Source organism: Mirounga angustirostris, unplaced genomic scaffold, assembly GCF_029215605.1.
Source record: "Mirounga angustirostris isolate CCGP_5_RB_7025 unplaced genomic scaffold, mMirAng1.0.hap1 SCAF_16, whole genome shotgun sequence".
NCBI lineage: Eukaryota > Metazoa > Chordata > Mammalia > Carnivora > Phocidae > Mirounga > Mirounga angustirostris.
The window spans coordinates 396,707-424,489 of NW_026991724.1; the positions used below are offsets into that span (position 1 = coordinate 396,707).

The following is a 27,783-nucleotide window of genomic DNA, read 5'->3' on the forward strand; positions in this document are numbered from 1 at the left end:
GGACTCCTGGAGCATGAGATGAGGGGTAGGGCCTTGTGGGGTCAGACACTCCCCAATGCTGAGGAGGGCTCAGGCATGGCCCTCGGGGGGGGCACATTCGCATTCGTTCATCCAGTGCTCGCTGAGGACTCAGCACAGCGCATGCCCAGTATCCATCTGCAAGGTGGGGGTGGTCCTGCCTCAGAGGGGACCTGAGGTCAGCAGAGCTGGTGCTCCCGAGGTGGCCCTCCCTCTGCCCCCCCCAAGGGAAGTGGGACTTCGACTCTGCCCTGTCCCTGCTTCTTCCAGGTGTCCCCAGGCCTGAAAGTCCCCCCACCCCACCCCCGTGCGGACGTGCAGCCCCCCACGCCCCCCACCCCCGTGCGGACGTGCAGCCCCCACCCCACCCCCGTGCGGACGTGCAGCCCCCACCCCACCCCCGTGCGGACGTGCAGCCCCCACCCCACCCCCGTGCGGACGTGCAGTCCCCCACGCCCCCCACCCCCGTGCGGACGTGCAGCCCCCACCCCACCCCTGTGCGGTCGCGCACACACGCCCCCAGCCGAGGCCTGGCGGCTCTGGCTCTGGGCTTTGAGTCCTCAGAACCTGGCTGCAAGGCCCCGCTCAGGACACGCAGGCCCCCCCCTCCAGCTGTGCTTACTGGGCCAAGTGGCTTAATTTCTCTGAGCTCCTTCCCCTTCTGGGAAATGGTGCTCACAGGAGGCCGACCTGGGAGGGGAGGTTGGGGCGGGGATTTGGGGAGACTCAGTGCAGCGCAGCTGGAGCGAAGCGGGGTGAGGACCTGGGACACTGGAGGCCTCCGTGCACGGGGTTCCGCGGTCGCTGTGGGCCTTAATGGGAGGAAGAGGGTCCGTGCCAGGCAAGGGTCCCAGGTGCCCTTGCTCAGGGGCAGGCATCAGTGCAGTGGCAGGGGGAGGGGGCAACGGATGGGGAACACGGAAGCCGGTCTCGCCCACGGGCCCCCCTGTGCTGCGTCTGACAGCCCTGCTCCCGCCCCCGCACCAATTAGGAGTACTTAGTCACAGTTGCCTGCCTGCAAGGAAGAAAGAACAGCCTCGATGCCCAGCTGCCCCTGTTCCTCCCCCCAGCGTGGCTGACTCTGAGACTGGGGGGGCAGGCCCTCAGGTGGGGGACCCTGACCCAGAGTCCGTGCCTCCGAGGCCCAGCCTGGGCTCTGGGGGGGCGGCGGATGGCCAGCAGGGCCGGGGGCAAGTTAACAAGAGGCGCAGCTTTGGCACAGTCCTCCCTCAGGACAGGAAAGAGAAGCCATGCTCCTTGGAAAACTGGTATTTATTTACCCAACTGTATTTTATGCTAGGCCCTGGGCACCACCCATTCAGTCCTCACAAGACCCTTTTGAAGAGGATGTATCAGTTACCTACTGCATGACAAATTATACCAAAACTTGGTGGCTTAGAACAACAGCAAACCTGGAGGAATTCATACCATTTCTGTGGGGCAGGGATACCGGAGAGGATCAGCCGAGGGGATCTGGCTCAGGCCCTCTCCTGAGGATGCAGTCAGGGTCTCAGCCGGGCTGGAGGACCCCTCACATGGCGTCACACACACCTGGCCAGACAGCTGGGGCCTCGGCTGCATGGACAGCTTCAGTTTCTTTGCAGCTTGGCCACTGGGTCCCAAGAGCCAGAGTCTTAAGTGAGCAAAGCAGTGGAGTAGCATTTTCATGACCAAACAGAGGGTCCTGTAGGACCCTAAGCATTCCCAGGTTCTAGGAGAAGGAGGTTGCCAAGGAAGTGGGGCCATGACTTAAAGCTGTTATACTCCCAGGTGGCAGACCAGGAGGTGACTTGTCCAAGGTCACGCAGTTACTGGAAGCTGGAGCCAGGTGTTCAGTCTGACTCTGGACCAGGGCTTACGCAGCTGGCCACCGAAAGCACATTCGCTGTCTGCAAATCCCAAATCCATCCTCTGACAAGGGGGCCACTCCAAAGTGTGCTGGGGGCAATTTTTGAAGTGAGTCAATCCCAGGGTGGCTCCTGCCAGGGAGGCCCCGGTCCACACTCTCTGGTCCTGATTGCTGAGAAACCCTGAGCCCTGTGCCGTATGAGCAAGAGTGATGCTCTGCAGGTCACTGTGACAGCTGGTGGATTTCTGGCTGCCTGGTCCTAGTCCCCTCCCGGGAAGCCTGTCTGGAGCCTGGAGCCAGACAGATCATAGCCCTTGATGGAAGGTGTTCTAGCAAAAGACATAAATCCTGGAATTGCATGGGGCCAGTGGGTCCCGCTTCGGCCACTGGCCAGTTGTGTGATCCTGGGCAAGTGATTTAACTGTTCTGAGCCTTGCTTTTCTTATCTATGAAATGGGAGTATTTGCCATCCCTCCAGGCCAGGCTTTTTGGGTGGCAAGTGATGGAAACCCACCACCAGTTGGTCTGGGTAGAGAGGGAATTTTCGGCTCCCTCAGCAGTCCAGTCTTACTTAGCTCAGGGCTCAGAACTAGGCACTTCCCAGTGCCATTTCTCTGGCTCATTCCCAGGCAATCCCAGCCCACATGGTGGCAGAGGGGTCACCAGTTGCTCCTGGCTCCCATGCCACCAGCTCAGCAACTCAAGGAAAAGCCAGAGGTCAACAAAAGTCCCAGTCTCACTGGCCAGCTCAGGCCCGGGCAGAGGTTGGGTTCTGACTTGGAGCAGTCGCCATATCACGACAGCTGAGCTGGTGACCCCGTGCCTACCCCACCTCTCCCAGCAGCTCCCCCCACACCTGCGTGTGCCCAGCTGAGCCTGCCTACTGGCCAGGCCCCAAGCCCACAGCCTCCTGTTTCCTTCCAGTCCAGGAGAGCATCCTCTGTAGGCTGCGCCTGACTGCTCCCAGCTTCCTGCTGGCCCAAGGAGAAAGGGCAGAGGGAAAGGGTGGAGGATAGAGGTGGGGGCCTCACACCTCTGCTCCCTCTCTGATTCACACGTTCTGGGAGTGGCTACATCCTTGCTAAGGCAACAGCTCCAAAAAGAGACCCTTATTCCACTGCCAGCTCATCAGGCTCCTTGCCCTGCCCTGGCCCAGAGCTGCTTCCCAGGCCTACCACTGCTGCCCTCAGCCCCTGCATAAACCCCCTCCCATTCTTCTTAGCTCTCTTTGTGTCTTCTGCCCCTGCTGGCATCTTAACTGACCAATTCCCTTGGCTTCACCCCTGAATGGAACCCAGAACGGTCTGAGGCTTTCTACCACTGAAATTGGGGCCTGGTCATCCATGACTTGGTGGCAGGGTCAGGACAGAGCTGACACAGCCTCCCATCTTAGAACCCTGCTGCCTCCCAGTGTGAATGGAGGGGGCTGTTTCTCTTTTGTCCTCTCCATCCCCAAAGAGACCAACATTGGCTCTTCCAGAATTCAGCAGTAGCTAGGTTACCATGGCAATGCCCATTATCCTTGCCTAACAGGAGATGAATCAGGAGCTAAAAATAGACCTCCAGAGTGGGGGGGGGGTGGATGGATGGATGGATAGGTGGATGGATGGATGGATGGGTGGGTGGGTGGATGGATGGATGGATTAGGTGGATGGATAGATGGAGGGAGGGAAGGGTGGATGGATGGATAGGTGGGTGGGGGTGGATGGATGGATGGATGGGTGAATGAATGGATAGATGGATGGATGGATGGATGGATGGATGGATGGATGGATGGATGGATGGAAGGGTGATTGGATGGATGGATGGATGGATGGATGGATGGATGGATGGAAGGGTGATTGGATGGATGGATGGATGGATGGATGGATGGATGGTTGGATGGATGGACGGACCAGTGGATGGAGGGAAGGAGGGAAGGGTGGATGGATGGACAGGTGGACAGGTAGATGAATGGATGGATATAGGTGGATGGATGGAGGGAGGGAAGGTTGGATGGATAGATGTGTGGATGAATGGATGGATGAGCGAGTGGATGGGAGGGCCTAGAATCAGGGTCAGGACAATTTGTTTTTCCCAGACAAGATGTTTCAGGGGAAATCTCAATCAGAAACCCACCCCCACAGGGCTGGGAGGCTTTGGCAGGTGGTGCTCCCTCCCCTGACAGCGTATAGCATGGTAGGTCCTTGTAAAGCTGAGTTGCTGGTTAAAGGCCCCTGGGTTCCTGCCAGACAGCCTCTCCCCACCTGAGCCTGGCTGATGCAGATTTCGAGCAGCGGATCACTGAAGGCCAAGGAGAGGCCACTCAGGGTATGGGGGCAGCTGCTGCATCCTCTGGCCCTTCCTTGGGTGGAGTATTGCCTCTGACACCCTTGTGTTCCTGAAAGGGCCCTTCCTTTCCGTCCAGGAAGGACCCCGAGGGCCTGAGTCTAGCAGACTCCCTGTCCCAGTGTGGGGATGGGAGGGGGCCCGACTCGCCTGTCCACCCCTCCCGAGGGGTGCAGTCCTCTGCTGCAGGGCTGGGGAGGCAAGAATGGGGGCAGTAAATGCACAAACTGCTTCGAGGACAGGATGACACTTTATTATGCTCAGCCCCCACCTGCAGACCCCATAAACCTGGGTGCGGAGGTGGGAGTGAGCAGAGAGGAAGGCAGGGAGCAAAGAGGAATCTTGACTGTGGATCAGGGGTCTGGGGGCATCTTGGGGTTTTCTCCACAACTGGAAGGCAGCCTGCGGGCCCCTCCTCAGTGAAGATCGGGTGCAAAGCAGAAATCCCCCAATCCCTAAACTTCCCTTCATTTGGGGCTGAGCTGCCAGGCCTCCTGCTCTCTCAGGAGTCCGTGCCCCCCACCATTCTACACCGGCCTGGTGGAGGCAGGGCCAGGCATGGGGGGCTACCACCAGCACCCCCACACCTTCAGCTCCTGTTTCAGGCCTGGATTTGTTCATCCTTCAGCCTTGGGGGTCCCGGACGGCTGGCCTAGGCAGCAGGCTCACAGGACGACAGGGGCGGGCCGGGTGGGCACAGGAGGGCTCTGGAAGGCGGGGGGCCTAAGGGACCTCGAGGGTGCTGGAGACAGAGACTGGCCGCACTCCCGGCTGCCCGGCCCTCTCGGGGGGGCCGGCCTCTCGGGCGTGGGTGCTGTCGCCTCTTGGGGGCAGCTCCTTGTAGCTGTAGTACTCCACCAGCTGCCTGGGCACCTCGGCCAGCACGCACTTGGCCAGCGCTGCCGGGGACGCCTTCGGAGCGGGGACAGCGTGGTTACAGCTGGGGGCCTCCCGACCCTCTGGCCGCCCAGCCGATCGCACCCCAGCCTCATCCTCTGGCGCTGCGGCCCCCACCCTCTAGTAGAGGGTGTCCCGCAGCTGACCAGTAAGTCTCCTGGCGGCCAGGGGAGCCTTAGTACGGGGTGTAGAACCGAGGATGCGAGGCTGCAGTGGCCCACTGCTGAAGGGGGCCCCAGCCTGAATGGCACCTGCACCCACGTGGCCCCGCCCCCCTCCAGGCACACAGGGCAGGTGTGAGGCAGGAAGGAGGTGGGCGCCCCCCCAAAAAGCCCTGTGAGTGTCCACCGGTTGTGAATTTCCTTCCTGTGTCTCACAAAGGGTCTGAAAGTGCCTGGGGAGCCCACTGTGCTGCCTTCTCTCCTGTGTGTAGGTTCGATATTTTCAAAATAGGAAGGTTTCTAGATGCTTGAGAGCAGTTCAAGTCCTGCTCCTCCCTGGGAGCCTGGGGGGAAGGCCCTGGACCGCCCCCGCACCCCCCCCCCCCACATGCACTCACGCTCTTGAGCTCCCGGAAGGGCACGAACTGCACAATGTCTCGGAGAGCTGGCTCGCCCCGCGGGGAGCGCAGGATGCCGTCGTCCCCGTCCAGGGTCTGCATATCCGTGAAGTCGGCGTTGCCCACCCCCACGATGATGATGGACATGGGCAGGTGGGAGGCACGCACGATGGCCTCCCGTGTATCAGCCATGTCGGTCACCACACCATCGGTCAGGACCAGCAGAATGTAGTATTGCTGGGGACACAGGGAAAGAGTGGGCACGGGTCCCCCACCCCTTCCTCAGGCCCTCAGGGGTTGTCTGGGGACCCTTGAGGGCCGCTTCTACCACCCAGGCAACCGCAAGTCCCCCAAGCAGCTCCCCTCCCCCAGACAGCCTGGGAGCCACTGCGGGCATCCCGAGCTGAGGGTGTTCAGGCTTTTCTGAAATTGTTGCTAAAGTGTAGTTCATCACAACCAAAGGACATCATGAGCTCATTTACTGTGGCTGGATGCGTCCGCCCATCTCCCAACCCATCGTACAGATGGAGAGGCTGAGGCTGGTGGAGCCTGGGTCCGAACCCACGTCCGAGGCCCGAGAAGGAGGGTCCTGTGGGCTGCCAGAGGACAGGACCTCCCACACCCTAAAGGGACCCTGGGATCCAAGGAACAATTTAGAGAGGACACCCTCTGGCCCAGCCTGGCTAGGTGCTCAGCACATCAGCACAAAGACAGACTGGGACTTGTTTCAAATAAAAGTCCATTTCCCTTGTTAATAAACAAAAAAAACAGGGGTTGTGGCACCTGAGTGGTTCAGTCAATTAAACATCTAACTCTTGATTTTGGCTCAGGTCATGATCTCAGGGGTGTGAGATCGAGCCCCGCGTCAGGGTCTGTGCTGGGCGTGGAGTCTGCTGGAGATTCTCTCTCTCCCTCTGCCCCTCCCCCCCACCACTCTCTCTCTCTCTCTCTCAAAAAACAAAACAAACAGGGCAGCTGGCTGGTTCAGGCACGCAACTCTTGATCTCAGGGTCGTGAGTTCAAGCCCCACATTGGGTGTAGAGATTACTTAAAAAATAACATCTTTAAAAAACAAAACAAACATAAAAATCCCCCAAAAGAGAACTACTAAAAATCAGTACTAAAAACCTGGACAAGAGAAAACATAAAGGAGAGAAAAGAAGACCCTAGCCCAGTGGGCACAAACACTGTGACACCACGTGAGGGAAAGACCAATGGCATCACCAACAGGGTCATCGTTGCCAAGAGGCCCCCTGCCCTCCTCCTCCCCAGAGCCCCAGATCCATGGGAGGACTGACCGTGTGCTGGGCAGTCTGAGGACCCCCGGCTGGACCCAGCTCTGAGCCCCGTGGACATAGCCCCTCCTCAGGAAAGCCCGCATGCCCACCTCCTGCCCCTAAACTAGGTCTCAAACACTGAGCCCCGTCGCCGTGAGCACGGGGCCTCCCAGCACTGTGTGGGTGACTGTGGTCTGGCCCCAGGAAGCCACGTGTGACTTGGGAGCGAGTGACACCACTTTCCCTCGGGACGAAAGAGACAGGCAGGGGAAGACCAGGTGCACTGAGAAGTGGGTCCCAGGTTACGCCGAGTGCCTCCCCACCGTATCAGCGCCACTACTGTTCCACGGGAAGCAATCTAGCAACCCACAGAAGCCCCTGTGAAGCATCTTGGCAGAGATGGAGGCTCTGAGCACCAAGGAGGACAGAGGCAGACATGCGTGCCTCCTGGGGACACTCCCACCACCTCCTGGGAAAGTCGAATCAGAAGACAAGAATGTGGTGAATGCCCCCACGGGGCACAGTCAGCAGCCTCGAGACCCGGAGACCCTATAGGACTCCCCCTCCATCAGCAAGGGAAGGCGGAGGACACGTCCACAATCACAGGGGGGCCATTTCACCCCCGTTCTGCCATAGAAGCCACCGGGATGGGACACGAACCATCCAGCGGGACATGTGTGCTACCCAGATGTTTCATATTTAGATACTGGCATTTCAATACGGAGGGAATTACTGTCGTGTTTTAGGTGTGGTCATGGCACTGTGGCTCTCTTTTCTCTCTTCGAGAGGTTTATACTGATATTTACAGACGAAGTTATGTGTCTGGGCTTGCTTCAAAATCATATGGAAAGGGGGAGGGGAAGAGGGGGGAGGGAGGAAACGCGGAAAGAAGTCAGTGACCTCAGGTGAGGGATGGAGCATTCTTCTGCAAATGTGATGTCTTTTACAGAATAAAAAGGTAAAGCAACAGACCAGCAGTGCATACAGCAGCACAAACAGATCTACAAACATGTTGAAAAAGGAAATCAGGGGCACCTGGGTGTCTCAGTTGGGGAAGCGTCTGCCTTCCACTCAGGTCATGGTCCCAGGGTCCTGGGATCGAGTCCTGAATCGGGCTCCTTGCTCAGTGGGGAGCCTGCTTCTCCCTCTGACCCCCCCCACACACTCATGCTCTCTCTCTCTCTCTCATAAATAAACAAAATCTAAAAAAAAAGAAAAAAGAAAAAGTAAAGCAGAATGCAACTTTCAGCACAATATTATTTGTGAAAAATAAAAAGACATACAAACAAAATAATATGCGCACGGCAGAACAACAAACAGCCTGTTGGGAAGGGACTGGGCAAATCAGCCTGCAGGGCGTGTGACCCCGCCAGGTGAGAGTTATACCTGTGCCTCTAGGGGGGCTTTGGGGCCCCCCTGCATCCCCCAGTACCCCCAGGCCTGCGCCTCCCTGACCACCATGCCCCCCTCACACACTGCGGCCCATACCTGGCCCCCCAGCGGCACGCACCACCTTCTCATGCACCCCGGCCCCACCTTGCCACCTGCCCCAGGTACCTACGGAGGCCTCCCCAGTGTGTTCCTCGGCCGCGGCCATGCGGGCCACCTTGGAAATGATGGGGGCCACGTTGGTGGGACCGTAGAGCTGGACCCTGGGCAGGCAGTTCTGGTAGGCCTCCACCACACCCTGGATTCCTGTGGGGGAAGGAGGGTGAGCCCGGCCCGGGGGCACCCCCACCCAGGCCTGCCTCAGGCCCCTACCTTCACACTCATCGTCCTCAGGGTTGAAGTTGATGGCAAAGTCATGGGACACCTGGGTGGGCACAGAGGGACTGTCAGCTGGGCTACCCCTCCAGGACCCCCAGCCCCCACCTCCCGGGAGAGGTAGGTTTGCAGCCCCTGGGGCCCCCACGTGGACAGAGCCTCATGGAGGGAGTCACCTGGGAGAGAGGGCAGGCGGACTAGTCCTTCAGCCCCTGCAGCCAGGGGGTCTGAGATGCTTTAAACCAATAAATCCCTGCCACCACCATGTTCTTCAGCTATTTGCTACTGGAAGTTTCCAGACTCATTCCCCTTCTCCTGACAGGGACACAGAGTTTTCTTCAGTTCCCCCAGAGGGTCACTGGAGCTAGGTGACCAAGGTCAGCCTCTCTGGCTGGAAGTGCAGGGAGGCTGCGTTCCCACCAGCGAGAGGCCCCCGCTGAGGGGTCCCAGAACCCAGGACGGCCTCTGCTGGGGACAAGCAGCCTGGCCCCAGAGGCCCTGGCAGATGCAGGGGGGTGGGGTCCTGGCCCCCAGGCTCTCCTACCTCATACTTGGGAGGGATTCGGGCTCCAAACCCCAAAGCAGAAAACCTCTTGTCGCTGGAAGAGAGGCGGCCCCATCACACAGCAGTCCCTGATTTCCCTGGGGGTGGGTGTGCTTTGGGGAGATGTCCACCAGAACCAGGACAGCCGGGCTCTATTCCACCCCTGTGTGACCAGGCCCAGGCTGACACTTTCTTGGGTGCCCGGCCCTGCTCCGAACCACACGGGGGAAACTGAGGCGCTGAGCAGTGAGGAAGACACCCAGCCTCCAGGCAGGGGCAGACACAACTCCTCCAACTCTGGGACCACAACCTGACCCTGGGAAGTGTCGGCCTCCTGTCTTTGGGACTCAGCTCTCTGCTCCTCACCCCCTGACAGAGGAGTCTACCCCTCCGTGGCCAGAGTTTACTGGTCTATAAATTGGGCCACCCCCCATGTTTGTGGGAAGGGTGAAGGGGCCATGTGAGTGGGGGCCAGCCCCACCTCAGGGGGCTGGGCTGCCCATGCAGATCAGCCACGCAGGGACATCTGGGGCTGGCCCGTGGAGTAAGTCCCACCCACCGTGGCCCCGGACACTGCCAGCCTTCCTTGGGCCAGTGGATACAGCCATCATGCCCACCCCTGGGCCCAAACCTGAGCTGGAGCCAGGGAGGCAGGGAGGCAGGGAGGCCAGGGAGGCAGGGAGGCTGGGGAGGCGGGGAGGCAGGGAGGCAGGGAGGCCGGGGGCAGGGAGGCAGGGAGGCAGGGAGGCTGGCAGGGAGGCTGGGGAGGCAGGGAGGCTGGGGGCAGGGAGGCTGGGGAGGCGGGGAGGCAGGGAGGCCGGGGGCAAGAAGGCAAGGAGGCCGGGGGCAGAGGCTGCACCTGTCATAGTCCTGGCAGATCTCCCCCACGGCCACCAGAGCCTGCAGGTACTCGTTGGGCTGGAAGGGGTTGATATAGTGCAGAGAGCAGCTGTTCCGGGGGTCACCATTGGAGGCCGTGAAGTCGATGGCCACCTGCAGAGATCCCGGCTCATGAGCTGGGGGCCCCTCTCCCACCCGGGCTGGACTAGGCACACAGGACCCCCGTTTGAGAGGTAAGGGAATAAGCTGTGGGGAGCTGCTTGGCAAGGGGTGCAAAGTAGCGCAGTCCCCAGGGCCGTCTGAGGGCCCAGCTCTGTGCTGGGGTGGGGGCCGAGGGCAACGAGCGCTGGCCAGCGCTGACCAGCACAACCGGATGGAGCCTGCATCCTCAGGAAGGAACAAGCCCCTCCCTCTCCCGGTGCCACCGGCCTGTCACTGGGCCTGGGGCGGGGCCGTGGGAAGGGACCCAAGGCCAAGACTCGCCTCAGCTGCCACCCTGCCTGGGCAGGGTCTGAGCGTTCAAGCCTGCCGCCCCTGCCGGGACACTTCCCTCAGGCCCCTCCTGCTGCTGCTCGGGGGACAGACAGGAGCCCATGCACCCTTGAATGAGCAACAGGTGACACACGGGCTCTCCAGCTCCAGGCCACGGCCGCTCGGTCTTGGGGCTTCTGGCGTTGTCCCTGGCGGTGACAAGTGTCACTCTGTTCTCTCCTCGTCTTTCTGTCATTGCTTCTGTTGAAGCTGAGTCCTGGCTCCATCCCTTCCGGATGGGGGACCCTCTACGCACAGGAAGAGCCCAGAGCTGGGCAGGGGGTGTGTGGACCCTGCAGACCCCGCAGAGGGGCCTGACTACACACATGTATGCACCTCGGCCCCCGCCGTCCGGGTGGGGAGGCTGCCCAGGCTCTGCGGGGTGGAGGGTCTCCACGGGGTGGGCTGGGGAGCGGGGGTCCCGGGCGCTCACCGTGAAGTGGATCTGACAGCCACCCATGATGTAGTCCAGGAACGAGTGAACCCTGTAGAACTTCCAGGCAGGGGCGTCGGCAGGGCCCACCCAGGATGCCCCACGCCCAGACACGGAGGCTGGAGCCCCGGGGACCTGCCCTTCCCCAGGGGAGCTGCCTGGAGCGGCCTGACCCCCAGCTGCCCCCCCACTTCCCTTCTCTGACCCCTCCTCCCCTCCATTCCTTCCACTTCCCTCCCCCAAGGACTAGGGAGCCCCGGGGCTCTGGGATTAGGGGCCTTTGAGGGTCCATCTGACAATGGGGAGACTCGCAGGGAGGGGCGTGCCCCTGCCCCGTCGGCTCTCTGCAGAGTTCAGGTGGGAGCCAGCCCCCAGCCCACTGTTGGTGAGGCAGGCGTCGCAGCTCACCTTCAGGTCTGCCAGGATGACCACCCCAGAGTTCTTGTAATGACGCTTCTTCTGCTTGTATTTGGCATTCACGCAGTCCCACTGGGCCTGGGGGACAGGGATGGGCAGAGACCCCCACCCCCCGAGCGCCAGTGCCCAACACCCACCCCAAGGGAGCAGGGAGGCCTCAAGACCCCAGCCCTGAGCAGCATTTTTCCAACTGTGACGAGGCAACTGATGTCCCTGGTCTGGCCACCTGGTCATCAGTCTTCTCTGGGTTTTACCAGTAATAACAGTTTCTGGAAGTTTCTGGAGCCAGCCGGGCTCAGCGCCAGCGCTCTACCTACCTCCTGTGGCTCCTTCCAGAGAACCCTGTGCAGATGGGTCAGAACCCAGTGTTCACCCACTTTCCACCCTGTTTTTAGGTGGGGGGAGGGAGGGGCCCAGCTCACCTGGTCCTCCCCGAAAGCTTTCTGCATCTCCTCAAAGGTGGTGGAGAATTCCCCAATGAAGTCGTGCTTTCCGCGGGAGTCATAATCCCAGATGAGGCACTGGGGAGCCCAGGCCCCCTCAGCCCGCTGCCCCTGTGGGACCCCACCTCGAGGTCTCCATCCCCCTGCAGCAGGCTCCCCTCACCCGCCCCTGGCCCGTCCTGCCCCACCTTCAGAGGCCGCGTCTCCTCACAGCTGCACAGATTGCTCAGGGACACCTTGAAAGGCTCCCACACGGGGCTGAGGTTGTTCTTCACCACCTGGGGGCGGGGGGCGGGAGGGGGCTGGTTCGGGTTCCCCCGGGAGCCACCTCTAGAACTTCCGCCACATTCCCAGGCCACCTGGAACCCTGTTCTTTAAATAGCCTCTTTTTCTTACTCAGATTAATTTATCTCAAAAGGAGACGATGTCTCAGTCCTCTAACTGAAATGCCATTTCACCTGCAGGCAGGGACGACAAAACACAGCTGTGGGTTCTAGCGGTAGACGCGCCTGGCCTGGCCGCCTGGTCGGCCGGCTCCCTGTTGAAGGAGATGGGCGCTGGGAGGACGCGGGGGAGTGACGGGCCTGGCTCCTCTCCCTGTCCTCTCATTCCTGTCCCCAGAGCACTGCAACGGACGTCAGGTGCTAGGCAGGGAGCCCTCACCTCTGTCCGGTACACCAGCTGCTCACTCTGATCATCATTGACCCGGTAGAGCTCCAGGAAGGGGTCCGACTTGCTGAAGAGGTCCTGGAGGAGGGCAGAGGCTGTGCTTACGGGCCCCACTCTGCGGCTTCCCAGCAGTGCTGTTCACCCCACGGAGCCTCCATCCCCTTAGCTATGAAATGAGGGTGAGAGCCTCTCGGAGTGACCCTAGGCTGCCCTCCCCTCCAGAGCCTTCCCTGGCTCCCCAGCACCCTTCCTGTGACTCTCCGGCCATGTCTGCATACGCTCGGCTAGCCCCAGCTGCTGGCCCCCTCCTCCTCCCCAGGCTCCCATCTGCCTGGCCAGCGGGGCAGCAGGACACACCCTCCAGCAGGTCCGACCCCTGCTCTGTGTGCGCCCACCCCATGTGAGAGCCGACAGAACCTGGCTCAGAGCAATCCCTCCACTGTCTGGATGGCAGCCTCCCTGAGCACGTGTCCCCATCGTCAAACGGGGCCACGAGCATGAACAGAGGTTTTGGGAAGGGGCCCAGCGCCCAGAAGAACACAGCCAAGAGCCAGTGACTGACACGGGGACAGGAGCAGCCTCCTGGCGGCCCCACAGGCTCCAAGCGCCTCTCACTCAACACAGCGCTCGTTCCCTGGAAGGCTCTGACGGGGAGGGCAGCGCTGGGGGTGGGCTGTCCTCGTGGCCCACGCGGGCGCCCGCCACGCACCTTGTCATCCAGCTTCCGGGCCCTGAAGGAGAGCTCCACGTAGCCATTGTTCCCGGAGATGTCCTCAGCGATCACCTGGGAGGGGAAGCCACGGCTCTGAGCTCTGCAGGCCGGGTCCAGGGGAGGCACCAGGACCCCCCCCAACCACAAGGCAGCCTCGGGCCTCGCCCCTCAGAGCTGCGTTGAGGAAGGGGTGGGGTCTGCCGGGTGCAGGGGCTGGGCGGGAAGGCGGGCAGCCTCACCGTGATGGTGGACTTGCCGGCGTTCCTGCCGAACTTGAGCAGCAGAGCGCGGGTCATCTTCTTCTGCGCAACGATCTGGAAGTCAGAACAGTCAGGGAGGGGTCAGCTCCTGTCCCCTGGGGACCCTGCCCTCAGTCCCCCTGGGCAGCCTGGCTCTGCCAATCCTACGACCCAGGGCCCCATAGCCTCGGGGCCCGGCAGTGACCAACCCACCAACCCGCTCTGGAGATGCTCGGCCACCTGATGGACATCCCTCTGTGCGGCTGTGGACGAGGGGCCCTCTCGTCCATGTGTCGGGAGAGGAGGAAGCAGAAACAGCACCCCACACGCCAGACGGATTGCACACCCAGCCCCACCCAGCCCCGATTCCTCAGCGGCCTGGCCCCGGCCCCCAGGCAGCAAGGTGCTTCAACCCCCCCTGGCCGGCATGAGGCCGAGGGGGTTCCTGGGCGCTACCCTGGACCCCCAGGCTGCCCTGAAGGTGGCAGAGGGCTTGAGAGCAAGAATGTAGACACCAAGCCAGCTCTCCACCCTCCTGTGCGTTCGTGCAGACCATGCTGCCCCATGGACATCCTTGGTGCTGCGCCCTCCCTGTGGGCTCCTCCCCGCTCCTGCCCACCTGGGCCTCCCCCTCACCTGGCCCTGCGCAGATGCTTCCCTCATTTGGCTACAAACCCCTAACTGGGGCCTGTGAGTTGACCCAGGGAGGCTGTGTGCAGCGCTCAGGTGGGTGGGCGCCCTGGTCTGTAGACGGGTTCAGTGAGGACAGCCCCTCACAGCTACCAAAGGCTCCATGACGCTGTAGGGCCCCACCCATTGCTGGCCAACCAAGACCAAGCTGTCGCCATGGTGACGGTGACCCAGATGCTCATTAGCACTTGCCTAGCCTCACCATCCACGGGCTCCTGGAGCTGGGGTGACTACGGCACAGTGAGCTGAGTCCGCTCAGATACTCCCAACCTACACACCCACGTGGCGCTGCCTAGCTGACAGCTCCCGAGCCCCTGGGACCGTTCGCTGCATGTGGGGAGGTCAACACAGGCTAAGGGGTGCGGGGGGGGGCATGTCCCGAGCCTCCCCAGGTGTTCCCACTCGTAGGCTCCACTGCTGGGGCTAGCTCCTTTGTGAACCGGTTCAGGTGGATAAGCATTCTTCTCTCGGTCCCCCAACTACCCCTGAGATGGCTGAGGCTTGGAGGTTCAGGCAGAGGTCAGTGACTTGCTCCAGGTCCTGGGACTGGGATTCGCAGCCGGTGTCGGGACCTCGAGCTCCGCCTGCAGCTGCCCTGATGGCCGTGTGGGCCTGGCGAGTCAGCTGAGAGCGGGCCGTGTCAGCCTAGACATGCGTGCGCCCACACCTGTTCCTGTGTGTGTCCAAGCATGCATCTGTACCCTCACCCGTGGACCTGTGCCCGTGTGTACACGTATGTCCGTGCATACATGTCAACACCTGTGTGTCCACGCATGTGTCTGCGGTGTGCACTATTCTCTCCCATGCTCGAGACGAGCAGGGGGGAGGCCACCCGGGGGGATCCTGCTCTGCTGCCGTGCCCCTCCTTAATCTCAGTGCTGTCATCTGTAAAGTGGGGTCGGCAGAGGGATCCACCCTAAACCAGCTCCGAACCAGACAGCAATGGGGATGAGTCACGCAGACGGCATGTTGGGTAAAAGAAACCGGACACAAATTAGAACACATTGTGTGATTCGTGAACAGGAAATTCTAGAGCAGGCAAAGCTAGCAGGAGTTGGCTGGAGAGGAGGGGTCAGTGGGGGTGATGAAGTGTCCTGTGTGAGCCAGGCGATGGTCAGGTATACGGGCACCTAAACTCATGAGCATCGACCCTTAAGGTCTGCGCATACTTCTGTGCGTAAATTATACGTCAGTGACCAAGAAGCAGCTCCCCTCACCAGTCGAGAAGGAAGTACCCTAACCCTTCCTGCGCTGCTAAGGGAAGAGCTACTGGACGGGACATCATCCGAGGACCGCAAACAGTGTCCCTCCGGTGACCGCAGCCTCGGAGGGCTGGTCCGTCTGCCGCAGGGAGAAACAAGGACACTTATGTGCCGATGTGGAAGGGCTCTCTCATGTCATGACAGTGAAAAGAGCAAGTTGCAGAACGGTGTATGGAGTTTGTGTTGTTAAAATACATACACGGAGAGAAAAATATACACTCACGTCCTCATGTGAGAGCACAGAGCCCGGGGACAGGCAAGAGGTAGACGTTCCACGCCATGCCTTTCACGCTTTCCAAATGTCGAATTAGAGGAATGCATCACCCAGCTCAAAATTACATACTTTTAAAGCTAACTAATGAAGAATTTTTAAGAGAAGTCACTATGGAGAGAGGCAGAGCGGGACGCTCGTCCCAGAAGGAGCTCTGAGGTACCACAGTTGGCGTCCAATCAGGCTGTCCCCACATCACCACCACCTCCCACCAGCGTTGGCCCAGGGGCGCCTCCCCACCTGGACCTCTCCTCCCGAGGGGACGGGGTGCCCACCTGCCCCAAGGTGCACTCCATGCCTCCAAGGAAGTCATCGTCCTGACAGCCAAGACTGCTGGGTCCGTGCGTGTCATAGACCTCAAAGCGCAGCTTCTGTACCTCCTCAAAGTAGTAGTCGAGCGTGAAGACCTTGGAGAACACGGGGTGCAGGCTGCTCCTGACCACCTCAGTTCTGTCCACCTGCAAGCAGCCCAGGCCGAGAAGACCTCGCGGGAGAGCCGCGTCCACCCAGGCACTCCCCGGGTCCTGGGCCCCCGGCTCTGGCCCGCAGAGTCCCCTCACCTGCCCTCACGTGCTCCTGGAGGACTTGTGTCCAGGCCAGGCCCTGGGAAGACCCCCCCCGCCCCCGCCCCCAGCCAACCCGCACTCCATTCCTCAGGATTTCAGCTACTGCGTGGCTGCCAGGGGCCCCAGGCACCTCCCTCCCTGAAAGAAAGGCCCCAGCCCTGGCCAGCCACAGGCCGCAGCTTCTCCACAGCTTCTCATATCCTGCCCACCACAGCCCACTCTATCCCCATCACAGTTGGGGAAACTGAGGCTTGGAGAGGGAAAGGATCCTGTGCAAAAGCAGTCCAAGTCAGGAACACAGTTGGGTCAGAATCCTGGGCTGCGCAAACCCCCAGTGGAGATCTCTCCCCAGCTGGGCAGGCAGGGAGACTGGGGCAGGGGGTACAGATCCCCCTGGGTTCAGCTCTCTCCTCCAGCTTAGGCACCCCTACACCCCTAAAGCACAGTCCAGCCTGGGGAGGTAGGTTTGCCACCCTCCAGGGTACACAAACTCCCGCACCCTCAGACAGAGGGTCTGTGTGGGCCACCCGCCCCCCCCGGGACAACTGCACCCATGCTCGGGCCAAGTGAGCCCTCCTCACAGATCTTCCCAATGTCCCCAGCACCACAAAGACACTGGGCTGCAGTGGCCCCTTCGCCTCCTAGGCCAATGACCCGCAGAAGCCTGGCGGTCAAGAGATGACAACGAACAGCACAAGGTCACACCACATGAGGGAGCAGAGCTGGTCTGCGGAAGCTGGCCACTGGAGCCTCCAGGACTCTGTGCCCCTCACAGGTCGGGGCCCAGCCTGTCTGCCTCCCCCACGCAGGCCCCCAGCGGTGAACACCAGGGTCTCCCCCTCACCCACCCTCTGCCACTGCCCCACCGCCCCACCCAGGCCCCCCTGCACTGTCACCAGTCAGGGGGCGTGCTGGAGCCTGGGGAGGGATCCCTCAGTTCCACTGGGCTTCAACCCCCAACCTCGCCTGCCCATGCCCGGCGTTTCTCCACCTTTCCAGGTGAAGCACACATCTCACAGGGGACAGTGACCAAGAGAGTGCTTTGCACAATGCAGACTGTCACCACGACTGGCCCACGGGGAGGGCTGGGCCGGGGCTGGCAAGGGGCAGCCAGCTGCCCAGGCACCCCAGCGACCCCCCAGGCCCGAGAGTCTCAAAGGGAGAAACAGGTCCGTGGAGTGTACAAACCAGACCTCAGCTGTCCCAACCTGGCCACAAGTGCTGGGCTGACCCGGTCACCCCAGGGTTTCTGGAGACTCACGGTAGAGTCTGCCACAAGAGGAGAGCAGGCGACAGGCTGGGAGCCCCCCAGGTGGGTCAGAGCCAAATCTCTAGCTCACCAATGCCTCAGCCTCAGTCAGCCGTGCCCCCCAACCCCGCAGCCCTGCCTGGCCCTCCCTGCTCCCCCCTCCAGGATCCGAGGTCTGGGTGCCTCTGCCTGATGGATGAGGACCTGGCAGAGCGGTGGCTCCCCCAGGCCAGGGGGGACCCATGAGCCCAGGCCAACCCTGCATCCCCCATTGGGCACACCACTCTCTCCCGCACCCCCCACTCTCTTCTGTGCCCCTTAGTCAAGCCCCCTGCCGGCACGCTCAAGCCGGGGTGCCTCACTCCGGCACCTAAAGCCCCACGTGGGACCCTGGTCGCACCCCCCACGCTGGTGCTCCCTCTCTCTACCTGGGGCTCCTCTCTGTGGCCTCCAGTCCGGCACCCCCCCAACTCGTGGGCGCGGATTCTCTCGACCTGGTAACCCCAGCCCTGACCCTGCCCTGCACGCTGCCCACCTCGGTCTCTGTGTCCCCGGCCCCAGGCCCCCGGTCCCCACTCAGCACCTGCACCGGGGTCGCGCCCGCCCCAGCGCCTACCTGCACCCACTGGCTCTGGGACTGCAGCCGCAGCACCACGCTGGGGTCGGACTTGGTGAGCGGGTCGCGGTCCAGCAGGTGCCGGCAGCTGAGACGCAGCTCCACCTTGGAGGCGCGGGGCGCGGGCACCACTCCGGGGGGCGCCGCCGCCCGGCGCTCCGAGCCCGCGCTCATGCTCCCGGCGCCGGCGCTCAGGGACTCGGCTGGGCGCACCGAGGGGCCGCTGCCCAGTCGGCGCCGCCGCCGCCTCGGGAATGATGGCCGGGCCAGGCGTGGCCACGCTTGCCTGCACGCCCGCCGGGCGCGGACACACGTGGCTCCCGCGGCCGCCACCACGCGGGGACTGCAGAAGGGTGGCCGGGGAGGGGGGACAGAGGAGGGACAGTGGAAGGGTTGAAGCCTGGGTGGGGGGCGGGCAGAGGAGGGGGAGCCATGGAGGGGCGGGGCGTGGGAGGGGCACGGGCAAGGAGCGCTCTGCGGGAGGGGCGAGCCGGCTCTCAGTGCGGCTTCGCCCCTCGCCCCTCGCCCCTCGCCCCTCGCCCCTCGGGGTTGCCGGGTTTGGCAGGGTTCAAATCCGCCCCGGGGAAGCCGGGCCGAGAGGTTTGGGGTAGGTCCAGGCAGCGACCTCCCACACTGTGCAGAGCCCCCTGGCCCCCTGGGACAGTGTCCTCCCCGGGCTGCCCCGGGGGGCCTGGGAGTGGGCATCAGAGCTGCCAGGACCTTTGGCGAGTTGGGGGGGGGCAACTGGACCCCCGGTTTAGCACCAAATCCCGTGTTCCTCCCTGCTTCTCTTGGACCCCATCTGGAGGGGGCATTTGGTGAAGCAGCACCTGCCAACAAGCATTTCATGGGCACCTAATGTGGGCCAGGCACCCCCACCCCGGGAGGGGTGAACTTGCAGTCCAGGAGCAGGGATAGCCCCTGACTGTCCTGGGTGTCAGAGTCTGACCTGGCAGTGCCTGGGGGCCCTGCCACACCTATCCCCGGCAGCCAGATGGGACCGGGCTCCATAGGGGGCCCCAGATTCTCCCCATGCCCTAGACCACCTGCCAGTGGGAGCTGAGTGGAAGAGGAGGTGCTAACAGAGGCAGAAGCCACCTCCCGGCCATTCTCTTTGCCAATGTTTGCCTAAAAATAGGGCACAGGCCTGGCCAAAAGCCACAGGGGGAGGGGGACAAGAAGAGGGTTTAAGGGGAAGGGGGCTCAAGGGCCAGGGCTGCAGAGACTGGATCTCTGGTGTGCCGGGGTCTGTGCCCTTGGGCCGACCAGGGTTCAGCCTTGGCCTCCAGGGCTGCAGAAGAAGATTCTGGGGTCAGGACAAGTATGCTCGTGGGTCGGGTCAGGCAGCGACAGGTCTTAGCAGCAGCCTCCGCCAGCAGACCCTGTGCGTGGACAGCACCCCTGGTGGTAAGAGCGCGGGATTGCACCCCAGGCGCACCTGGAAGCCCGAGACCCTGAGCCCCGTTTGCAGAAACAAGGAAAATCCTTGCAGCTTGGCTGAGGCAGTTGGACTCCAGCACGTGGGCTCGCTTCCCAGGCACCTGGATAAAGAGGCAAGGGGCAGTGAGACACACAGAGGGATTCGAGGCCACTCGTTGCCCCCTTACTCGGCCTCATCCAGCCTCCGTGTCATTCCTCAGAAGCTGTGGAAACCAGCTGTTAGGGCTAGCTACTCTGTGGAGACCAGCCTGGAGCCCCTCTGGGCCTTCTAGCCCCCGCATCTTTCCCAGCCCCAGCTTCCCAGAGCTGGGGGGTCAGTGTCTAGCCTACCAGCCATGCCTGTGGGCTTGTGGTGGTGAATCTTGGGCTTACAGGCCCCAGGCCTCCCAGATCTAGCTTCTCCAGCACACCTGCCCCAGCTGTGCCCTGGGAGAGGCTCCTTGGCCTCTCTGAACCTCCATGGGGATCAGACTGCGAAATACCGGCAAGGGGCTGGGCTCAGGTGGGCCACCCAGCCCCACGCAGGCAGGCCTCACATCTCCCACAAGGCTCAAGGGGTTCCCTGCCTGGCTCCTTGGTCTGCCAGGCCTCGGGGGGATTTCCACTGAGGACTGGCTCCCCCAGGCTCAACTTCACCTTGACCTCTGCAACCGACACAAATATCTGCCAGACGTGGACGGCTATGGCACCTGCCCGCCCGCCGCGCACGCTCCATGCCGACCGCAGTGGTGTGAAGCCACACGATGCTCACAACAGCCCCATTTCACGCATAAGGAAAGGGACACCCCAAAGTTCAGGAACCTGCCCTGGGGCACGCAGCTGTCCGCATGGGTGCAGTCCTCACACACGCAGCACCTCAGCCACTAAGAGGTGACATTTCCACTACGGGGAGAGAGGAAAGAATTCAGAGCTTGGGAGTTCAAGGGTCTGCGGTCCAGAGATTTTAATGGACCCACTGGGTCTCCAGCCACAGACTCACAGGATGTGGCTGCCTCCCCAGGGTGACCCAGGGCCTCGGCCCTAATGGAAAGAAACTGCAGAAGAAAAAGCCAGATTGCTTGTAACCCTGGTCTGTGATTCCCGGGCCAGTGTGGCCTTCCTGAGTCTCCAGAGCCAGGGCCCCCCAAGGGCTCCGGGGACAAAGGAGGGCCGGGAAGGCGGGGGAGGGGGGAGCTCCAGCAGCCAGACTCGGGAACGAGACCCCCATTCATACATTTTGTTCTTATTGTCGTACAGCAAGTAAGAGCACATGGTCCTTGTTGAAAACTTACAAACAGTGTAGGAGCGCGTAGAAATGAAAATTCCAGCACCCAGGCTTAGACAGGACTAACATTTTGATGTGTGTCGCTCCAGCCTTTTTTCCATGCACATCTGTGTTACTTCTCAAATTTCCCTCCGCGTCTGAGTCCTTGCCACACCTGGTTCATCAGACGGTCCAGCGTGAGGGCCTGGCCTGCCCCCTGTCACAGCTAGGTCCTTGGGGCCAGGGCTGGGCCTGGCACCCCGCACATGCTCAGGACATATTTGCTGAGTGAGCTCATTGGGCAAACTATTTCTGTTGTGTAACCGGTTTCTTTCTTGTTATTAACAACAGTATGTGGCCTTCTTCCATGCCACAGACTGAATATTTGTGTCTCTACCCCAAATCCCTGTGTTGAAATCCTAACCCCCAATGCTCTGGAGTGAGGAGGGGGGCCTTCTGAGGACTTAGTGCCCACAGGGCCTTGCGCCTTCCACCCAAGGAGACCACAAGCAGACGAGGCACCTTGACCCTAGGCTTCCAGCCTCCTGGACTGTGAGAAATCCATGTCTGCTGGGTGACTAGTAGCTCGAACAGACTGACATTCTCCCTCAATCCAAGCAGGCCCACAGCAGGGCCCCAGGAGCTTCAGCCCCCCAGGCGCCAAATCAGGCGGCCGCCTGTTGTGTAAATAAAGTTTACCTGGAACAGAGGTTCACTTACTCTCCGTGGCTGACCCTGCTCTCAAGAGGAGAGCTCAGTAGCTGTGACAAAGCCTAAATACTTACTAGCTGTTCCTTTAAGAAAATGTTTGCCAAGCCCTGGTCGGCCGCATCAGTGTGATGTCACCCCGCTCCCAATGCCTCACCCCTGCACCTGGCTAACCCAGCTCCCGCCAGCCCAGGTCACCGGAGGGACCAGCTGATCGAAACAACCATTCCTAATGTGTTTGACTCACTCCCATTTGGCTCTTTTGATGCTTCCAAATCATGGATTTTTAGAGCAACAAGGAAGCATCCTCGCTTTGGACGACCAGCGTTTCAAGCCCCAGTGGTCTCTACCAGCCAATTCCACGTCCCTCCCTGGGCTCCCGGGCCCTCACCCCCACAGCACTGGCCTCGAGCACATTCCAGAACCACTCAGCACCTCTGTCTCCCAACCTGGAAAGTGGGGGCGAGAGCGGAGTCACCCCCCAGGCGGTGTGTGAGTGTGGGACTGAGAGGTGGGGAGAGGCGGCCTGCCACACCCCTCCACCCTGGTCCTGCTCCTCATGTGGCAAGCCAGGAGGTTGTTTGGGAAGGTGTGTGGACACTGTAGAAACTGTAGCACAGGGGTGCGGCGGGGGAACCAACAGGATTTTCAGAAAGGGAGCAAGGTTCATGTCTGGCTGGGTGCTTCTTTTTATAAGCTGGTTGCAAACCTACCCTCTTCCTTTGTTTCTTTCCTCCCAAGAAATGCTATTTTATCTCAGAACATCTGAAACCTTCTCGATCGGATTGTTTTCCTACAGGATTTGGCATTGATCTTACTTTAGAAATCAGACCACCGCACCCAGAAGGGCCACCGTGGCTGGGACAACACAGGTCTGTGGTCCTGGCTGGGCCTCGGACCCGTGGCCACCTGTCATCACCGTGTCACAGAGCTGGGACTAAGGCGGGTCTCACCTCACCCCACAAACCTGCCTACACCACACACAGATCACACATGCACACACAGACACTAACATGGTGTGGACGCAGAGGCAGACATCCCTGAACACAAACACGGTCAGACAGGAGCCCTGACAAGACTCCTCCAAGGGAGCTGTGTCCCTTATCTTGGTGCCTTCCCACATTCAGTCCCTGGTTGCCGTCCCCTCCTGCCCTGAGTCCCCGCCACGCAGGTGAGGTCATCTGTGTTATCAACAAGACCATGGCTCAGAGAGGGTGATGCCTTGCCTGAGGTCACACAGCAGGGACAGAGCTAGGATTGTACTTGGACCCTGCGACTCCTCTCAGAACACAGTGCTCAAGCCTTTCTTGGCCCATCCTGGCCCCCCAGTGTGTCTCAGGGGCTTTGCTGTTCCCCACCCCTGAAAAGTCACAGCCAACCGTGAGGGCACGGAGCACTTGGCCAGCTGAGCCTCTTTGCCATCAGCTGAGTCCTCAGAGCCCTGGTGAGGCAGACAAAGCGGCCAGGACCTCTGCCCAGGGCCACAGTCCAGATGCTGTCCACAACCAGCTGTCCCTCTCCTGGGTCAGGGAGAGGTGCTCGGGGCTGGGCCTGGGGACCCCAGAAGCCTGCTTTGTCAGGGCAGGTGATCTGGGGGGTAGGGAGGAGGTTGGGAGAGAGAGAACCCACAAGGAGCCACGGCGACCTAATGTCTGTACCCTAACCTCGGCCTGATGCCCGCTTCTGCTCTCTTCAAGTAGAAGCCACTGGGCCCAACGCACCGGCACGCGGGGGCATTGGACCAGGGCGTGGACGCCAGCTGGCGGGGCCCGCGGGGCCGGAGCAGGAGCAGGGCGACCATGAGGACATAGCTGTCTGCAGGGTCCCGGGGGGTGGCAGGCAGGAGCAGGGTCCACAGCGCTGGCGTCTCCAGCAGATGGACGTCCTGCTTTTCCTCCCGCCTGACTCATCCGGGGGCTTTTGATGATATTCTCGGTGCCAGCAGCCTGGATGGAACTTTGACGACACCACCGCCACATCTGGTCTCTTTCATCACTGACCCAGTTTTGCCTTGTGCTCCCCGGAAAGCATCCCCCTTCCCAGGCAGGAGCTAACCAGCCGCTATGCTGCATTCCATCTAGCCCCCAGCACTCTGGACCCGGGGGTCCCCCTGCCACTGTGGAAACAGGTGGGAGAAGGAGGGCACCCGGCTAGGGCCCCGCAGCTGGGGCGGGGGAGCCAGGTCTAACACACCTCTTCGCCCTGCCCCACGCGGCCCCCCAGCAGCAACCCCCAGACCTCAGTGTTCTGGAGGCACAGCCCTGAGAAGGTGGACGCAGAAGTGGGGGCCACACTCGGAGACTTTCCTGGGGGGTGGGGCTGGAGAAGACTCTGGAAGGCCAGTCCTCTCTTCATGTGCCGATGGCCCCTCTCCAGGCCCCAGGCCACCAGACAGTCCTCCTGTGGCCTGGCCACAGGTAGCTGGTCCTCGCGGGCTGCCCCGGTCAGCCCTTTCCCATGCCCAGGCCTTCGAATCCGCGGTGTTCCAGTTCTAGGTCCCCGTTTACCTGTGAGGAGGGGTCATTCAGCTCCATCCTGAGAGCACCCCCAGGGCCTAGCACGCAGTAGGTGCTCAATGTGTATTCTCTATCCCGTCCCAGGACCACATGGGGAGAAAGAGGAGCTGCGGGCCCCTGCTGGCAGGGGACTCTGAGCCTGCCCCTTTTCGATTTTATTTGAGAGACCAGCGGCACGCCAAGCAGGGAGCCCGATGTGGGACTCGATCCCAGGACCCCGGGATCATGACCTGAGCTGAAGGCAGACGCTTCACCGACTGGGCCACCTAGGCGCCCCCTTATTGTCATTATTGATGTCCCCTCCCACAACCTGTGAGGCAGATATGTGCCCAGGACACTACAGTGAGGGGAGAGGGGGCCCGCTAGAGCCTGTGTCTGGAGACCCTTCAGAATGAAAACCCTGGGAAGGCAAGGATGGATGTAGTTTGTTCTGCCGTTTCCTGCTTGCCCTACAGCCTGGGACCAGCCTAGCACAGTAGGTGCTGAATAAATACTTGAATGTCTCTTCTCCCCTCACCTGTTGTCCTTACTGAACTCCTTCCACACCACTTTCTACTTTCCCAGGCCCACCCGCCCATCTTTCTGCCCCATCATCGGGCTCTGCTTACTTTTTGGGGCCCAGTACCAGCCCCCTCCTGTGGTTCCTAGTACTCGGTTGGCACTTGGTGCTTGTTGAAGGGGAGTCCCCCGGATGGTCAGTGCCCGGCTGGCCCAGAGCCAAACCTGATTCAGCAAGCTGGGTACGTCTGGTCTTGTTCTAAGCAACAGAGCACCGATTCTGGCTGAGGGAGCCACAAAGGACCAAACACTGGGAAACCCCTCGAACTGGTGGGGGTGATGCCCAGGCCCACGGTAAGGATGTTGAGGCTGCATGCATCACCAGGGATGAGACCCAGCCTGGGACAGGGGACAGGGAGCTTGGTCACGTGGCCAGGGTGCTGCGAGGAGGTGGGGCAGGGGGTACAGTGCCTCCAGCTCCTACAAAAGAGGCGAGTTCTGCTTCTCACAAGACTCAGAAACAAATTCCCAATGTGAATTCTGACGCCGAAGGAGCCAGAGAGAATAACCCACGTCCACTACAGAGGCTGAGCTGTGGTCTTCCTACTACACCACACTGTCTCCTAAACGACAGCACCCCATCCCCTCTCCAGCCCAGACCCTCAGGGTACAAGCAAGACTCAGGGAATCTCAGTTGGTAGAGCATCTGACTCTTGATCGTAAGGTCATGAGTTCGAGCCCCATGCTGGGTCTAGAGATTACTTAAAAAAAAAAAAAAAAAAAAAAAGATACAAGCAAGCCTCAAAAGGAAAAGAATAAACCGGAAAGAAATCTGCCAACATATGACAGAAGGCAAATTTCCTTAATATGCAAAGAGCTTCTACAATTCAAGAAAATGACAGACATCATAATAGAAAAATGGACAAAGGATGTGACAGACAAACCACACAAAAAAAAGACAATTTGCCAGCAAATATGAGAAGAGAGGCTTAGCTTCACAAACAAATAAAAAATACAAGTTAAAACAGTAGCATTCCAGGGGCGCTGGGCGGCTGTCAGCTAAGCGTCTGCCTTCAGCTCGGGTCATGATTTCAGGACCCCAGGATGGAGCCCTGCTTCGGGCTCCCTGCTCGGCAGTGGGCTGCTTCTCCCTCTGCCTCTGCTCCCCCCACCCCACCCACCCCACTGCCCATGTCCTCTCTCAAATAAAATAAAAATCTTAAAAACAAAAACAGCGGCGTTCCAGTGTTCCCCACCCACAGAGGACTGTTTAAACCAAATGTCACCCATCCCTTCACGGGGTCCCTGTAGACATGGGAGAGAAGTGAGGGAGACCCGGGTGGGCCGGCACAATACGGTACAACACACAGTGGGATTCCGTGTGCTTTTGATTTATTATTTAGGTCATCTCTACACCCCACGTGGGGCTTGAACCCACGACCCTGGTATCAAGAGTCACATACTCTTCTGACTGAACCATCCAGGTGCCCCATTTTTCATAAAAAAAGCCCCCCCAACAAAACCAAACCAAACACTAAAGGTCCAGATGTTTTATTTCTTCCTTAAAGATTTGTTTACTCATTTTAGAGAGCAAGAGCACAAGCGGAAGGGGCAGAAGGAGAGGGAGAGAATCCCAAGCCTGATGTGGGGCTCGGTCTCACGACCCTGAGATCATGACCTGAGCCAAAACGCATCATCAACAGTCCCGCCCAGGGGCCCCAAGGCCCAGGTGTTTATACGAGAACATAACTTCACATAAACCACTGTGGGCAGATGCACAAGTCGTATGCACAAGTCATTCTAAGGGCTTGGAGGGTGGAGGTAGAAAAGGGACACTTTTTATGCTTTTCTCTCCTGTACTTTTTTTTGTTTTTAACAAAGAGCATGCTTTTCTTCTATAACTTAAAAAAAGAAAAAATAAATAAGTGAACACCCAGAAACCATAAAAGAAAACATGGGTACAACTACCTACAAATGAAAAAACGAACATGTGAGACACAAGAAAAGAAGTAAAGAGCCCTTAGCCCTTTGCAGGCACTCATACCCCCTTCTACTCTCTGGCTCAAACGGAGTGGAGTCAAGTGGGAAAAAGGCTAAGTAATCTAAAACAACTTAAGTTTTCCTCTAAATCACAACAGTTTCAAGCAAGTGGAAATTAGTGTTAAAAAAATTTTAGTTCTTCCTTTTAAAAATACCACAATTGTAGATATTTTAACAAAGCAACTATAGGATAAAGATTCAAAATGCAACTCATCCTGGGAAGGTGGCACCCACCGTATATCTTCTCTCCAGAGTAAAAAATACCATACAGTAACTTTTAAGATAATGAAAAAAGGAAAAAGACAGCTTGGGAAGATTACAGAAAAACCCTAATGTCACATTAGAAAGAAGAAAAATAATGAATTGAGAGAAAATATTTGCAACTCCTATGAGAGCAAGGCTGATCTGAAAATAGGCAAAGAGGTGAACGTGCCCCGTGGGCCATCTTGTGGGCGGCTCCAGCCTGCATACCCCCGCTAGCAACACCCCTGCACCCACTTTGGGAATCTGACCCCAAGATGCACCTGCAACCCACAGATGACCCTCTGGACCCCCACCCACTTCTCCGAGGGGCGATGGCCACATAAGGAGCCCACGCCTGCTGATGGATTTCCACCCAGGGGCAGAAAGGGTTAAAGGAAACAGTGCCTCCACTTGGGTTGGTTTTCGAATTAACCACACACACAGGTGAAGGCCAACCACAGCTGGGTTCCCTGCTCAGGGGCATTTCCGGGGAGGCCTTGGTTGGTAGAATTCAGTTCCTCACCCAGAGAGGACAGAGGCCCTGTTTTCTCGTTGCTTTGTGGCTCCCCAGCGGCTGCTCCCTCAAGGCTGGCCCTGCCAGACACACAGCGGGGTCAGGAGCCCCCTCCCGGGCACAGTTCTGCCCACACTCAAGGAGAAATCCTCCAGGTAGCAGAATCCTGCTACCCCAGGGCCAGGGGATGGCCCGTGGACAAAGGACCCTCTCACCCTGGCGGTGGCGAGCGCTGCCTTGGAGCAGACACAGACACAGAAGGAGCAGTCTTCCAGCCCCCGTTCAGCACCTACATCCCTACCAAGTGTGAGTTCACGCTCAGTCTGTCTCCCCAGTTACAAGGTCTTGGTCACGACCCAGGGCTTCACCAGGGCACCAGCATCATTTGGGGTTTGGACGCTGGTCAG

General features: G+C 60.0%; 2 protein-coding genes across 6 annotated transcripts in view; both read right to left on the bottom strand.

The window, feature by feature from the left end:
- The window catches only part of DPEP1 (dipeptidase 1), a 38,695-nt gene extending 32,956 nt beyond the window's left edge, over positions 1 to 5,739 (bottom strand). The window contains exon 1 of the mRNA XM_045890288.3: positions 5,652 to 5,739. The gene's annotated coding sequence lies outside the window, so the exon portion shown is untranslated. The remainder of the gene's footprint in view (positions 1 to 5,651) is intronic.
- Positions 519 to 25,731, bottom strand: CPNE7 (copine 7). Of its 5 annotated transcripts, XM_064581896.1 has the most exons (15): positions 18,175 to 25,731; positions 16,019 to 16,201; positions 13,521 to 13,595; positions 13,279 to 13,353; positions 12,564 to 12,647; positions 12,089 to 12,178; positions 11,880 to 11,978; positions 11,449 to 11,535; positions 11,041 to 11,100; positions 10,096 to 10,229; positions 9,237 to 9,291; positions 8,690 to 8,741; positions 8,490 to 8,623; positions 5,652 to 5,888; positions 519 to 5,107 (listed from the first exon to the last, which is right to left on the bottom strand). In XM_064581896.1, exons 1-15 carry the CDS (start codon positions 19,021 to 19,023, stop codon positions 4,919 to 4,921), a joined length of 2,403 nt encoding a protein of 800 aa, XP_064437966.1. In that variant the 5' UTR covers positions 19,024 to 25,731; the 3' UTR covers positions 519 to 4,918. The 5 variants fall into 5 exon arrangements, with proteins under 5 accessions (XP_064437966.1, XP_064437965.1, XP_064437967.1 ...); XM_064581897.1 differs by lacking the exon at positions 519 to 5,107 and adding an exon at positions 7,964 to 8,130 and having other exon boundaries at positions 5,755 to 5,888; positions 8,490 to 8,741; XM_064581895.1 differs by having other exon boundaries at positions 4,974 to 5,888; positions 8,490 to 8,741.
- Positions 25,732 to 27,783: the final 2,052 nt, after the last annotated feature.